Raw genomic sequence first — 13,720 nt, forward strand, 5'->3', positions numbered from 1 at the left:
TCTCTAACTTTGTACTTAACACAACTTTTCTGGCTTCAATACTTTGGCAATGGATATAAGTGTTATGTTTATTTTATTTCAGTTCCTGCTCTAACATGGTCCAGCCAAAGCTATGCCAAAGGCCCTTTATGTTCTCAGAGTAAGTAAGTTGTGTAAAGTCTTCTCTCAGCCAGTGGAGAAAAACTGAAGGCAGAGCCTTACTGGGTTTCAGGACAGGTTAATTTAGACCTAGGCATGCAGCCTGTCTCAAATTCTGAGATTCACCATGAGTCAAGTGTTTCTTCCAATATCCACCAGCCCACTTAATGCCCAAATTTCTTGATGCTCTAATGCATCTTCTCTCAAGAAATTCACAGCAAGGAGGGGGAAAGGAAATCCTGGAGTGAGTTACTGTTTACACAGAACAGATATCACGCTCCACAGCCACCCATCACCTCTGGCATGGGCTAGGCTCTAGCTGGAGCTGCTTCTACACTGCACTCATACTTGTAGCTAGTTGATGTTTGGAGCTCAGAGGTGAAAATGCTCACTTACAAGATAGGTAATGATTTGCAACAGGTAAACTGAAAATTAAAATGGGTAGAGCTGATACAGGCTACAACAACTCAGGGGTAGTGTGTACCTCAGGTCACAACCCAATTCCAGCCTCAGCAATCATTTCAGAGCACGTCAATTAGGCACTTATGGCTGCGTTCCTCAGATACGCAATTTGAGAAAAGTTACAGTAACTCATGGCATGCATAAAACATTCTCTCAAGCACCTCCCACTAGGAGAAAACTTTTTCCCCTACAATGGTAAATCTGAGGGACAAGTTAGAATCTCCACTCTGCAGCTAATACAACAAGCCAAAACATCCATGTGTACATCACTGTCTGCCCTAAACATGCAATGAACAGGTTGGTATGCAAAAGCATTATGGTTTAGCTTTGTCTTCACCTCACTGTCTCTTCCCACAGTAACCATCTGTGTAGAGTTTATCAATAAAGTGATATTAAGGAGGTAATAATTATTAATAATTTATGCACAGTCAGTTTTTTGACACTCATCTTCATACTGTGATGAAGTATGCTAGAATGCGTTTTGAAGTTCTGGCAACAACTTTGAATCTTTAAAAGTAAGGATACAAATAGGTACGTTTCTATATGCTTTTTTAAGGTGCAACTTACTCACATAATTGCACTTATTACATCCAATGTTTCCTATGTTTTACCTTATATTTAGGGACTCTTCTGTTATCCCCTTTGACTTCAAAGCAGGTTGGAAAGAGCAAAATCTATAGGAGATATGAAAGGTCACATTATATTTATGCAAATAGTTACTAGGACACATTACATATCTATATAATGCTATGTCCTTCCAACTTTATTCAGGAAGCCATAGCAGTGCCCTGAGACTCTAATCTAGGACAAAGCTGAGCTAATACAACAGGCAAAAGCATACAGCTAATATTAAGGAGTTGCTATGGGCTGGATAAAAGCAGTTTCTTTCCCCAACAGCACTTTGAATTTACACACAAGGTTATGGACTTTTTGGTTTAAGGTGCTATTAAAGTCAAACAATAAGAACCCACTCAGACATATATTTAGCAAAAATGGCAGCAAAAGCACCAACCCTCATCTCAGCCATTCATATTTACATTTCCTGTGGTTTATGATATCAGACAAATAATACCCTTGAAATATATAGTTTTGGTGACTTTCAGCTGAGGATCAGAACCTTGTCTTGAACTGCCTTTGAAAGATTCCCCCAAGAGACACTTGTCAGAACTCAAAGACAGCAAAAATAAGGGCTGGCTCTAGGGCAGATCCTGGTGACTCTAAGTAGCCACACTGTGCAGCCTGTTTGGAAAAGAAGAACAGATAAATCTGCACTTTTAAAAGCAAAACTGCAATATGGATTGTTCAGAGATTTCAGGAGCAGAAGGAATCACTATGCTTCTTTGGAAATTAACAGTACCAAAGCTCAGTTCGAGCTGCAGAACTTAGTGCAGGAAACACTAGTACTAAATTGGATTTTCCTGTGTAAAGGCCAGTGAATGCAATCCTGAGATAATGGCCAGAACTGCGGTAGAGAATAACATACAAGAAAACAAAGTGCAAATTAATCACTTCCTAGTCTTACATTCAAGTTCCATTAAACAAGACAAGCAAATAAGGAGATTTTTTTTTTTTAAATGCCATTGTTAAAAGTTAACTCTACAAAGATAAAGTCAGAGAGACAAAAATATATGATTCCTAAAGAATCTAGTGATACTATGAGGGTTGGAAAAAAGCAGGAAGAAACCTTCTTTCACCCAGTACTGTGAGGTGAGGTGGAGGTGGCTTTTTTCTCAGTGGGAGGAAGGAAAACAGCTACAGCCAAAATTTCCTGGGATGCAGGACACACAACACATCACTGAGTTCTAGAAAAGTCCTACACATTCAATCTCTTGTTAAGTCAATGGCTATATAATGCTCCAAAGAGTTCACAGGTCAGCAGAAGGAAAATTTCACAGCTAAAGCGTAACCCATTAAAGCTCAAGGAAAAAATGGAAAATACAACTCCTGAAGCAGCAGAACACAGACACCTGACACCAGATAAATCAGGGTGGTATACCAAGAGCATCACCAGGAGCATTCCCACATTATTGTGAGCTAGTCATTACCTTTTGAATATCTTATTTCGGTCACTGTCATGGAAGACCAGAAATCTGGAGTAACCATTCTTGAAGAATATTTCCAAAGCAATCTCCTGGGAAGGTAAACATTTACAGTGTGAGGAGGTGAAGAACAAAGCCTAGTGCTGCAAAGGGTCCATCACGGTCTGTCCGATTCTTCAGGGCTTTAAAAAAAAAGACCTTGACTTTTTTGACAAATGTACAGAACTAAAGCAAAATATGTCACATTCTAAATTTCTTCAGCTGTAGGGATGATCCTACTAGGTGACTAAGATTTCAAACACTTCTTTGAAGCAAATCCAAACTCCAGATATTGGTTCCATCACTCACCTTTTCCTGCTGCTTCTGAAACATTTTTATCATGAAATCTCAGTGTGATTAATAAGACAATAGTAATATTAGGTTCCAACTAGTTGATAAAGATAACACAAAGAGAGGATTCTAAATAAGAGTTTCTTTTAGAAAACAACCATACTGCTTTCTAAATTAAAACAGAGCTCAACAGAACTGCCAAATAATTTCTCCTGACTAGAAGCACCAAATGAGGAAGAGGAGTTTATGATATTTTGCACCCAAACTTTGAGGAACTAAAGTTGAAAGAAAACCTCAGCTTCCCTTTTTCCTCTCCCAAGAATGTCTTCATACATTGTTTTGCTGGGCATTAAAATATAATCCTATTATTTACCTACTGAGAGGTCCTTTTTTCCCCCCAAGTCATGCAAGTAAAATTATAAATAACATGTACTGTCTGGGAACCCAGACATGAGTTTCAATCCAAATGTGGCAGATGCAATACAAACCTAGAGAAACACTCTTGATGGCAGGTGGCCCATACATGATTCACAAATAAAATAGAAAGCAGAAAGGTAATATGAGAGCAGCTATGACAATAAACAGCTCGCAGCATTTGCTCTGAAGCTCAGCTTTCCAAACGAGATCTCCTTAAGAGTTGCCATTACAGAACTGGGCCAGTGCTTTGCTCTGGGCTGGGCTATGTGCATGGACAAGAGGGGACAAGCTGAGGCACAGTCACTGCCTAAACAGGTGATCTCCCTGTCCTGCTGGTAAAGCACGAGGAATCAGCTTTCCTCTTTTTCCACAATATATTTTCAAAGAAGTTTGTGGCATAGAATCCCAGCACAAGCCTGATAGAGATACCTGAGTTTTCAGTTCATTAACTGAACAAAAACTGAACCCTGGAACAACAATAAAAAACCCCAAATCACAAACTCCCTCAAACCAGTAAGCACAGCCTTTGCCCCAGGCCCGTTCAAAGATGTTTCTACTCAACTCCACTTTTCACTTTGGGTCACACCAAAAATTTCTATTTTGCATGTTTAAAAAAATCCATGCATACACAAATGTGAATATACGAGTGGTTGGAAGTCTTCTGCTGGCAACTTTGATGCTATTCCCCAAACAGAAGAGGTGGCAGTTCTGCTCAGGCTGATCACCAGTGATCTTGGTAAGCTTCATACAGTTACTCAGAACATGACCTATAATTCCTGCACATGCTTGGTGAGTGACCTAACCACTGCAATATACTGTATCCTGAAGCAAATGTCATCTACCATAACTGCCCCGTTTGCATACATAATTAAATATAAAATAAAACTGACTCATGGACGAGTACCATACTATATGACATAAGACAATTATGAGCCCCATTTCTCCAGCTTCTGAATTCTCTAAATGATTTTGTAATTCCCTGCTGAACCTCAACCTTCCAAAAATTGATTCAAAATATGAAGTAACTAGTTACAGCTGCTTTAAAACTTCATATTTGGGTCAAATCTGTGAATTACTCCTTAGACTGTACTAAAACCCTTTAAAGCAAGTACAGGCTCTGGTGTTGCAAGAAGCTCTATTTAAAACTCGTCTGTGATTCTGCTCACAGGTTCACCTAAATGAGACAAAACTGAAAGGGTACCAAGGCCCCTGGTGATGAGCAGCTCTTGGGTATTACAGCTACAGGCACAGAATCCTCTTCTTTGGCTTATAGTTCTTTTATTGAACCACATGCACAACTTAAAAGTTATTCCAAGAGGCCCAGGATAAGTGTGTTAGTAACCCATAGTCCACTGATGCCAAGACTACTGAAGTCTTTGGGAGCTGAATATTACTGGAACTCAGCCGCTTACTGGTAGCTTCCATAAAAATAAAGAACGTTACCTGCAAGTCTAATTTTCAAATACATTGTGTGAACAACACTGTTTGCCCAACAATTAATAAGCCACCCACCCCAGTCAGGGTGTTCAAACACTGTGGTGAGCACAGAAAGGAGTTTGTATTAGCAAAGGCTAACAACGCAATGATGGGACCTGAAGCATTTTGATACTCAAGCAAAGAAACACCAGCAGTCTTAGTGAAAACTGAGCAAATGGTTTTCAGTCACATGTCATTACTGCTGTTGCAGCTTTCCCTGAAATGACTGAACATGTTAATTCCTACCTGCAGGAGAAAGCGCATCAGATGAATCTCTTTGATATCCTGATAGGAATAACGGGAACACAGCTGGTCTCCCACAGCATGATCTTTGTGACATAAGTTGAAAATAAATTGATCACTGATTCTGGAGGAGATAAATAAATAAATAAATAAATAAATAAATAAATTTTTGAAACAAAAAAGACCTGAAAAGCCCTCTTGAATATCCATGGCCTCCCCTAAAGAAAAATAACAATACCAAGAGATATCAAGATCAGCTGGGGCATACATAAACTGAAAACAAAGCTAAATAAATAAAATTAAATAATAAGGGCAGATTTTATACTAGTTACCCAAATAAAGAGCCTGTGGAGGCTAGGGGTAGGTTTGGAGTTATTTTAGTACATGCAAATAGTCAGACAGCAATGTTTTGCATACATTGAAGTTTGAGAATCAACAAGGGAAGAAACTCGTTGGGAGAATCTGAAAGCTCAAGCTGAGGGTAAGCATCATATGGACACACAGCTATTGTAAACAACAATTACTTGGAATTAATAATTAAGCAATTGATTAATTATTATTTTAGTTGTGTATATGCATTAGAATTGCAATCAACAGCCTAGCCCACAGAAAATCCTTTAGAAGAACAACCTAAGCTTTTATCAGATCCAGTCCAATCGATCCTTAAGTCAGGATCAGATTGACTGATATTAGACTTAGTAAGTTTGGGATGCAGAGCAGACAGTCAGGGAGTAAAAATGCTGAGCTACTCACTGTCCCAGTGGGCTTTGCACATGAGCTCACAATATACACAAAGACCTTGGTCTAACAGACTAATTTTCAATATTGATCACTTTCAATAAATCATGAGTCAAGAGATGATAGCAGTGTGCCAAATATTAATTACGATTCTGTCTTGGAGAAACAAACAAAAAACTTATGAGACAATGAAGCTAGAGGCTCTTGTACTAACTGATTCATATGAATAAAAGATGTGAGTTATTCAGAATGAAACTTTAACAACATTATAACATGACTGAAAAACAGCAATGTATGTGTGAGACTGTCCACATCTCCATCTGTTGAAGAAGGGTGTTCTTATGGTACTTCCAAAGCCTGTGAACAAGCACCTATGTTAGTTATGTTAAACTGTTTTTTAAACAAATGCAAAGGATGGCAAACTTTTTGCTGTGCTATTATTCTGCTTGAAATCCCCACAAAATATGTGCAAATTCAAGGTATCCACATGCCAATATTGAGGCCGACCAAGCAGATCTCTGTAAGGAGGAAAAGAATGACTCACCTGGACAAGCAGTGACGAGTACAGTAGACTTCCTCCTGAGGGGATAACACAAAGCACTCACAGATGTAAAAGTGCTCTTTGCCGAAGAGCAGCACCCCCTCCAGTGCTGTATGACCCTGCACCACTGCCACGGAGCACTTGAATGTCACCTAGAATGGAGGCAAGCATAATAAGGCCAGGAGCTGGCAACACAGGGACAGGGGCAGCAGGGAGCCAGAGCCAGTGATGCAGAAGAACAGATGTTTGTACCAAAAAACCTGACATATTGATTAGCAGGTTCACAGGGGCAGTCACAAAATCACTGTACAAGTGATAGAAGTCCACTCAGAATGTATGAATCTATCAATCTAATTGTCCTAAAAGGTTTAGATAAAAATTCTGGAATATTTTAAAAAATTTTCCTTTGCATCCTAAGACTCAATTTCTTGCTTTTACTCCCAAGTGAACTAATTTGGCCCTTAAAATAGAGGATTTTTTTCTAAAACACAGTTTAAAAACATGGGGAATTTTTCAACAAAGTGTTTTGTTTGTCATATATACCAGTTCATAGAAGGTGTTCTTGGGAATTGACCAGTTTTGATAAAGAAAAGAAAGCCTTTTTTCTGGAACATTTTCTATGGCTGAGAGATGGTGCAGAAAGTAAACAAACAAACAAACAAACACAAAACAAAACAAAACAACCAACACTTTAGAGATTGAGAAATGGTGTGGTCTGCAGAAAATTTAAAAGTTCTGATTTTAAATCAAGCAGTAGTTCATTGCAAATAACTTTCCTTACATTTAGAAGCATGGAGTTCCTTATTTTTGTCTGCTCATAAAATGTTCCATATACACTCAGCTCCAAAAGCTAAGTACACTGGGTAAGTACAGTCAACTGGGATGATCAGGGTCAACTCAGATTTGTGCCCAGTATGAACCAGAACTTTCAACCAGTACCTCCTCTGGTCCCAGGAAGGGGGCAGTAACTAATCATCTATTAGCCCAACCTTAAAATTATTGCCCCCAAAATCTCAAAACACTAATACTACCTTACATACTAAGAAAACTGCTCACTGCTTAGCTTCTCCTGTAAATTAGCACAATCCTGAATTGCACAGTCTCCAGAAATGAGTGTAAAATTTTGCAAGCTGAGTCCATCTGAAGCTGCAAGGACCAGAGGGCTACATACAAAGGAATTAGAGAGGTATTTACATAACAGGAGAACTTCCCTGGTTCAGAAATGTAATGCAATGTTCTTAAAAGAAAAGACTGACAAGTATGAGAAGTATCACAAAATCTGTTTTTCTCTTAAGATCTCAATTATCTCTATCAAACTTTGTAAGAACTACAGGGCTACATTATTTTATGAGGCGTGCAAAATTTACCCAGAAATGGCATTGGTTTTACTGGATCATGTAAAGTCTACATGATAATATGTAGAGTATGGTTCCCCTTTGCTCTTTCCTTTGTTCCTAACCTCACGGTTTCTAAAGTCAAATCTACAACCTTCCTTGCTATCCCAAACTACACATGGTCTAGCTAAGCTCAGCTGAAACAGACCAACACTGCTTCACAAGCTTTTAGTCACTGATGTTAGGATATCATAAATATTACATTCATAAGTAAATGGAATAAAATCTTGTTTCCACACTTAAATACTTTACTGAAAAGCAATTATTTTACCAACAAATGGGGCGCTTCATTTTGAAATCACTTAGTGGGCACAGAAGGTTGTTTTCTTCATTCTGGGTTTAAGGGAAAAAAACCCAGCCCTGGGAGATTTCTGTGGGTAATTTTTCATGAAAATCTCTTCAATCTCTTTCCCCTCTAAATGATTTCTAAGAGGAAGGTAACATTTTTCCATCACCTCTCCCACAGGAATGCCTGTCTCTGTGGGGAAATGCCAGCCACAGAACTCTGAACTGGAGTGCCTGCCATTACGTGGTTAGAGACATGTATGCTTGCACTGAGAATACTGGGGAATTCTGCTCGCATTAGCAAACCACATGGTTTCCTGAAGTAATTAAATAGGAAAAAGATTGCTTCTTCCCAAAAGGAAGGTAACTGAATATTGAAACATCAGGCAGTTGCATAAAGCAGCTCCACAGACACAAAGTTGAAATCCAGACTTCTAAGAAATCCACCGTATCAAACCCAGAGGTCATGTGTGTGGGTATAGGAGGCACATGGATCATGAAGGAGGCCTGCTTACGATCACTAACATGCTGTGGCACAAATAAACACTTTGCTATTCTGCCTAAGGCAGAGCCAGGGTACAGTAGTAGACTTTGTTGAGGGGGAAGATCATGTACCTCTCTTTCACAAACCTTAAACTCTAAGTATTCTGAACTATCCGATTCTACAAGTATTCTGTACTATCCAACCAGAAGCTGTCAATAGTGTCAGTCCCTTTCTTCAATTTTATATTATTTCTTCAATTTTATATTGTTAATTAATAGATCTGCATCATTTGAAATAAAAGAGCTCTTGAGCTGAGTAAATCTTTTTCAGTTGGGGAATGTGACTTATATTATTGCAAATGAGTAACACAGATCTAACCGAGTTCTACTGCAGAATCTCCACCAGGACGATGCTGTACCTGCAAGTCTTGTACCTTCAGTCTTGCATTGAAACACCAAGCAGCTTTAAATTATCATAAATTAAACAAAAACTTTCATTTTCTGTCAAAACAGATCAAAACCCAGTTCACAAGCTACTAGAATCATTAATCAATGAAGCAAACATGACATAAAATAATTGAATAATTACCTTCTCAGTTATTGCCCAAAGCCCTGCATCTCTTGATTGCTCTGTTCATTCAGATGTACAAGGGAACACATTCACTCAAACTCACACACACTCACACACACTCACACACACTTAATGACTTTTCTGAGCAGTGCAGGAAATAAAATGGCTCCAGTTGCCTGCTTAAAGTGCAAACAGCTCAGGGGGCAGCCACTGACAAGGCAGGACCGCGGTGCACTAAGTGAGCACAGGACAGCTAATGTCACCCCCCGCTGCTTTTGTTAATACTTCTGTCAGCTCGGCCAGGCAGTGACTGCTGCTGGAAAAAAACATGCCTGGCATTTCTGATGGCTTCCTGCAGAGTTACATGGAGAAGAGACAGACAGCCTGAAGGCTCAAAATGAGATCAGTGCGTGGAAATCATGCCTCACATTTTCATGCCTGTCTCCTTTTGCTGGGGAGAGGTACAGGGAGGAAGGGGCGAAAGGAGGAGGGGAAGAGAAATTAATTCTGTTACAGAAAGAGACTGTATCAAGAACTCTGAGAAAGTCATATTAGAGAGCACAAGTGTGACCCCTTAGCCACTGACAAAGCATCAAGAAAATCTGGTGATGGTATTGAGATATTTTAATAAAAGAGCTATTTCTATATCTAGGTACAGCTATCACAGCACTGTGATGTCTGAGTTTAAATACTACAAGTATTTGGATTCCACTATGGGATACTAACTCCTAGGCTACTGGGGGACTTATGCCACTGGAGAAAAACAGGTACACTGCAAAAGATCAGGGAATGAGGCTAGGTTGTCGATTTAATTGAGAAACATCAATTAAATTGACAACATCAAAGTTACCATCTTCCTAAGAGTCATCCTTATTTACTCCACAACTCATCTCCTCCCACAATGTTCCTGAACCTTAAGCCTTTTCCTTATATTGGGAGGAAACCTTGGTGAAGGGCATCAAGTCCAATACAAAAGGAAAGAAGGAACAGAAATGTTTTGAATAAATAACACATGATGCGAGCATCAAGGAGGAAGCATAGAAATTTTCTATGGCCTTAGAGGGAAGAATCCGTCCAGTACTCATGGGGAGACAGAAAGAAAGACATGTGAAAGGAGGAAGGAAACATATTCTGGTATTCTTCAGGAAGACATGTAAACACCACTGAACTAGCAGCCTATACAAAACTGGCATACTCTTCCATAGGTTATAAATAAATTTGATGTAGGCACTGCTCTGAGCATGAGTGAAGGTTGTAGAGCAGCACAGGAATTCTCAGAGTCTCAGAATTTGCCATGTCTTAGGCAAATTCAGACAATAGTGTCTCCTAAGAGACTATCTTGCTTGCCATGCCCCGATTTTTTTCTCTTACTTCAAGCAATTAATGTGAATTGCTCTTCAAGAAAGTCTGTACAGGAGTTCATACAGAGGCTGGAAAACTGTATTTACTCTAAGGAAACAGAGAGTAACGATGTCTACTGTAGCCTGAATCCCCCTGAAAGGAACAGATAGGCCTCTATATCCAATTCACCCTCTAGATTGTCATGTCCCCAGAGAAAATTTTCTAGTTCCTCTTTCTTACCTTTTCACTCTCTACAAACTCCTGCAATATAATTTGTCTCTCCACACACAGTTCCAAGAAGTCTTCTGAATGGAAACTTTCATGTAGAGCTGGGAAGAATGTTAGCTGGTTACAATCCAGTCCCTTCTGATCCATCTCCCTCTCTGCTCCATTTAACATCAGCTCTCCTATATCAATATAAAAGAGATTGTGGTTTTAGTGGCAGCCAGATGACACCAAAAGCATTTGCAATTTAGTCTTTCACTCAGTCTATTCTACCTTGGGAAACAGCATTATTTATCTGCAAAAAACAGGCAAGAGAATTAAAATCTGTAACTGCTGAAGAAAGGTGCTTATTTCAGGGAACCAAAAACAGATACATGCAGTCAGTCATATTTCAAACAAAATCCCTATAATCACAAAAGACTAGGAAATGAGGAATAATTTTAAATTGTAGTCTTTTAGAGACATGGTACTGAGCAGGATCTTAAGAAAATTCAAAGAGAGAAAACCCATTTATATCTTGCCCAATCTATGTCCCAAGTTTTGCAAACTCATGCAATGGATGCAGATAGAAAAGACACAATCAGCCTTCATATTAAGGCTGACTGTAACTACTTCATGCAGAAACTGCAGAGTGCTTCCAACTTGTTTGGAGTCTAAAACAATGAACTCCACTCATGTGTTTGCTAGGCCCTATCAGTAAAAAGTATACAGTACTGCATATTTCCAACACCACTTCTTCCAAGTTTAAGCAATTAGGAGCTTTCTAGGTGCCCAAAACTTACACTTCAAAATAGCCTTTTTGCTTTAGACCTTTCAGGTGGCAACAAGAGAACAGTAAATTCTGAAGACAGTTGATATATCACCTATGAAATTTGCATCAGTTTTGTCACAGATGTTACAGTGACGTTTTAGCCCAGAGCTCCAACAGTAAGGGTTTTTTTCCTGGATTAAATTGTGACCTAGAAATCCATACCCTAATTCCAATTATCTTTGACTGTTTATGTCCACTGTCTTGATGATGCAATGTAGCCCTAAAAGGTTACCTGGATTCACTTCAGCAGGGGAAGTTGTTTCCTTTCTGTTTGCTAGGAGCACCTGAAAAGAGACTAGGTGTGACTAGAGTGGAACATGCAGATAGGTAAACAGAACTTTGTTGGCAGAGAAAAACACAGATTTAGAACTATGTTGCAAATAAATGCCTTGGAAATTCAAATAAACTCATTGGAAAGGAACAAATAAACATCACTGGAAAGGAACCCAAAGGAACAAATGTCAACAATAAGAACTATTGTCTTTCCAAAGAGGATTGCGCATGAGGCCAGTTATAGGATAAAAATCATACTACTCAGTATACAGAAAACTGCTAGAATCCAAGCAGCAGAAAAAATGCCTAAAATGTGGTAACCTTATATTAAAGTGCCTCAGCCATTCATTGATAGGATTGGGCATTTTGACATTAGAGGAAACAGACAGTAGTAAATACCCCACATTTACTGTTCAATCTTAGCTTAAACCACCCTATTTTCCCTTTTGGCCATCCACCACTTTTAGCAGCACTAGCAAGCATAAGACTAACAGGACAGTGCAGCCTTCTAATTGGACTCTGCTGCATACATTGGGAAGCAGTATATTGAACTGCTACTAGCAGAAAAGTATGGACATCTTAAACTGCCACCTGTCTGGGGATATTTTTTACAAGAAAAGTGGAAAAATCATTCTCTTGCTGTTAAATACATCGCAGCCTCTCTTACCCCCCACAACCAGATCCCTTCAGTGGGTTCTTTAACCATGGAACAGCATATTCAGGAGTCAGGTGATGAGGAACAGAGGAAAGAGACACACATTTGTCAAAGGTTGGACTCTGTGCTTTTGAAGGCCTTTTCCAACCTTAATGTTTCTCTAATTCTGTAATCAGCAACTGATACAGACAGGATGCACCCCTACAAAAGCTTTCTAAATCTTTCTACCTCACTCTTTGTTCGCATCATTGCCACTTGGGCTTTCACGTGCTGAATCCTCCTCCTCATTCGTGAGGGCCCTTCGTAACAATCAAGAGTCCATCGTGGCTGCACTGATCCTGAAGCATCTCTCCACGGGCTCCCTCTGCAGAAAAGTTGCTCCTCAAGTATCATCCAGTCCTTGGAGGCTTTGCTGTAAGCACACTGCTGCATCTGTGGGACAGAACCACTTTGTGCTGGCTTTTGAACACTTGCCTCCTCTCAGCCATCAATGGCACTGCCCCAGTGATTCAGGGGGATCTACCCAACCCCCCCAGATGGGACCACTGCAGAGGGAGTGCTGCAGACCTAACAAACACAAGTGACCACTGGAAGTGTGCTGCAGGAGATGTTACTAGTGATGAAATAGTGATAGGCTGACTAGATGATACAGTGACAAATTAAAGCATTTCACAAACTTGAAAATGGCTGCTTTCATTACATTTCCATCTCAAAAGCAGTGAGCCAGGAGAACTGCATCACAGAGGTTTTTATTCACTCTATTTTTTTGCTGGCAAACGTGTGTGACAAATGGCAATAACCGGGTTCACTGAAAACAGTCTGAATGATTCAGTTTTAAATGTACTATGCTCCCTCTGAACAAGGCATAAATTTAATTCTTTCTGCTTAGGTGTTTTGTGCAAGGAGTTAGGGTCCACCAACATATCAGTTTAAAGGAGAGATGAGGTGAGAATTTCAAAGAGGCAAAGTTTGTTGGTTCCTGATGGCCAAACTTGAAACAGAAACATACCTGTGATGTTTTACTGTCTATGAGCTTGAGAACTATTTTAAAAGTTTTACTGGCTACTAAAGAAAAAAAAAAAGAAAGGTCAAAGTTCTCACTTGCATTTCTGCCATTGGAAGAGGGGAATAATTCATTTAAACAAAGGGAAAAAAAAGGCTCCTGAAAATAAAGTGGAGAGTATAATTGTTGACTGATGCTGTATCACACTTCAGTGGTAGTGTAAGGAGAGGAGTGTTGACTCATCAACTCTCAGCAACTCTTTAGGCACGGCATTCTAAAATGCTCAGTTTCTCAG

The 13,720-nt window shown here is 39.5% G+C and overlaps 1 protein-coding gene across 1 annotated transcript in view; it reads right to left on the reverse strand.

Moving 5' to 3' along the window:
• Positions 1-13,720, reverse strand: part of WDFY4 (WDFY family member 4) — a 115,463-nt gene that overhangs the window by 38,473 nt on the left and 63,270 nt on the right. The window contains exons 41-47 of the mRNA XM_063405700.1: positions 12,651-12,854; positions 11,727-11,778; positions 10,699-10,865; positions 6,388-6,536; positions 5,109-5,229; positions 2,646-2,731; positions 1,212-1,274 (exon numbers count right to left, since the gene is read on the reverse strand). Coding sequence (XP_063261770.1) covers positions 1,212-1,274; positions 2,646-2,731; positions 5,109-5,229; positions 6,388-6,536; positions 10,699-10,865; positions 11,727-11,778; positions 12,651-12,854 — 842 coding nt within the window. The remainder of the gene's footprint in view (positions 1-1,211; positions 1,275-2,645; positions 2,732-5,108; positions 5,230-6,387; positions 6,537-10,698; positions 10,866-11,726; positions 11,779-12,650; positions 12,855-13,720) is intronic.

Source organism: Prinia subflava, chromosome 9, assembly GCF_021018805.1.
Source record: "Prinia subflava isolate CZ2003 ecotype Zambia chromosome 9, Cam_Psub_1.2, whole genome shotgun sequence".
NCBI classification, from domain to species: domain Eukaryota; kingdom Metazoa; phylum Chordata; class Aves; order Passeriformes; family Cisticolidae; genus Prinia; species Prinia subflava.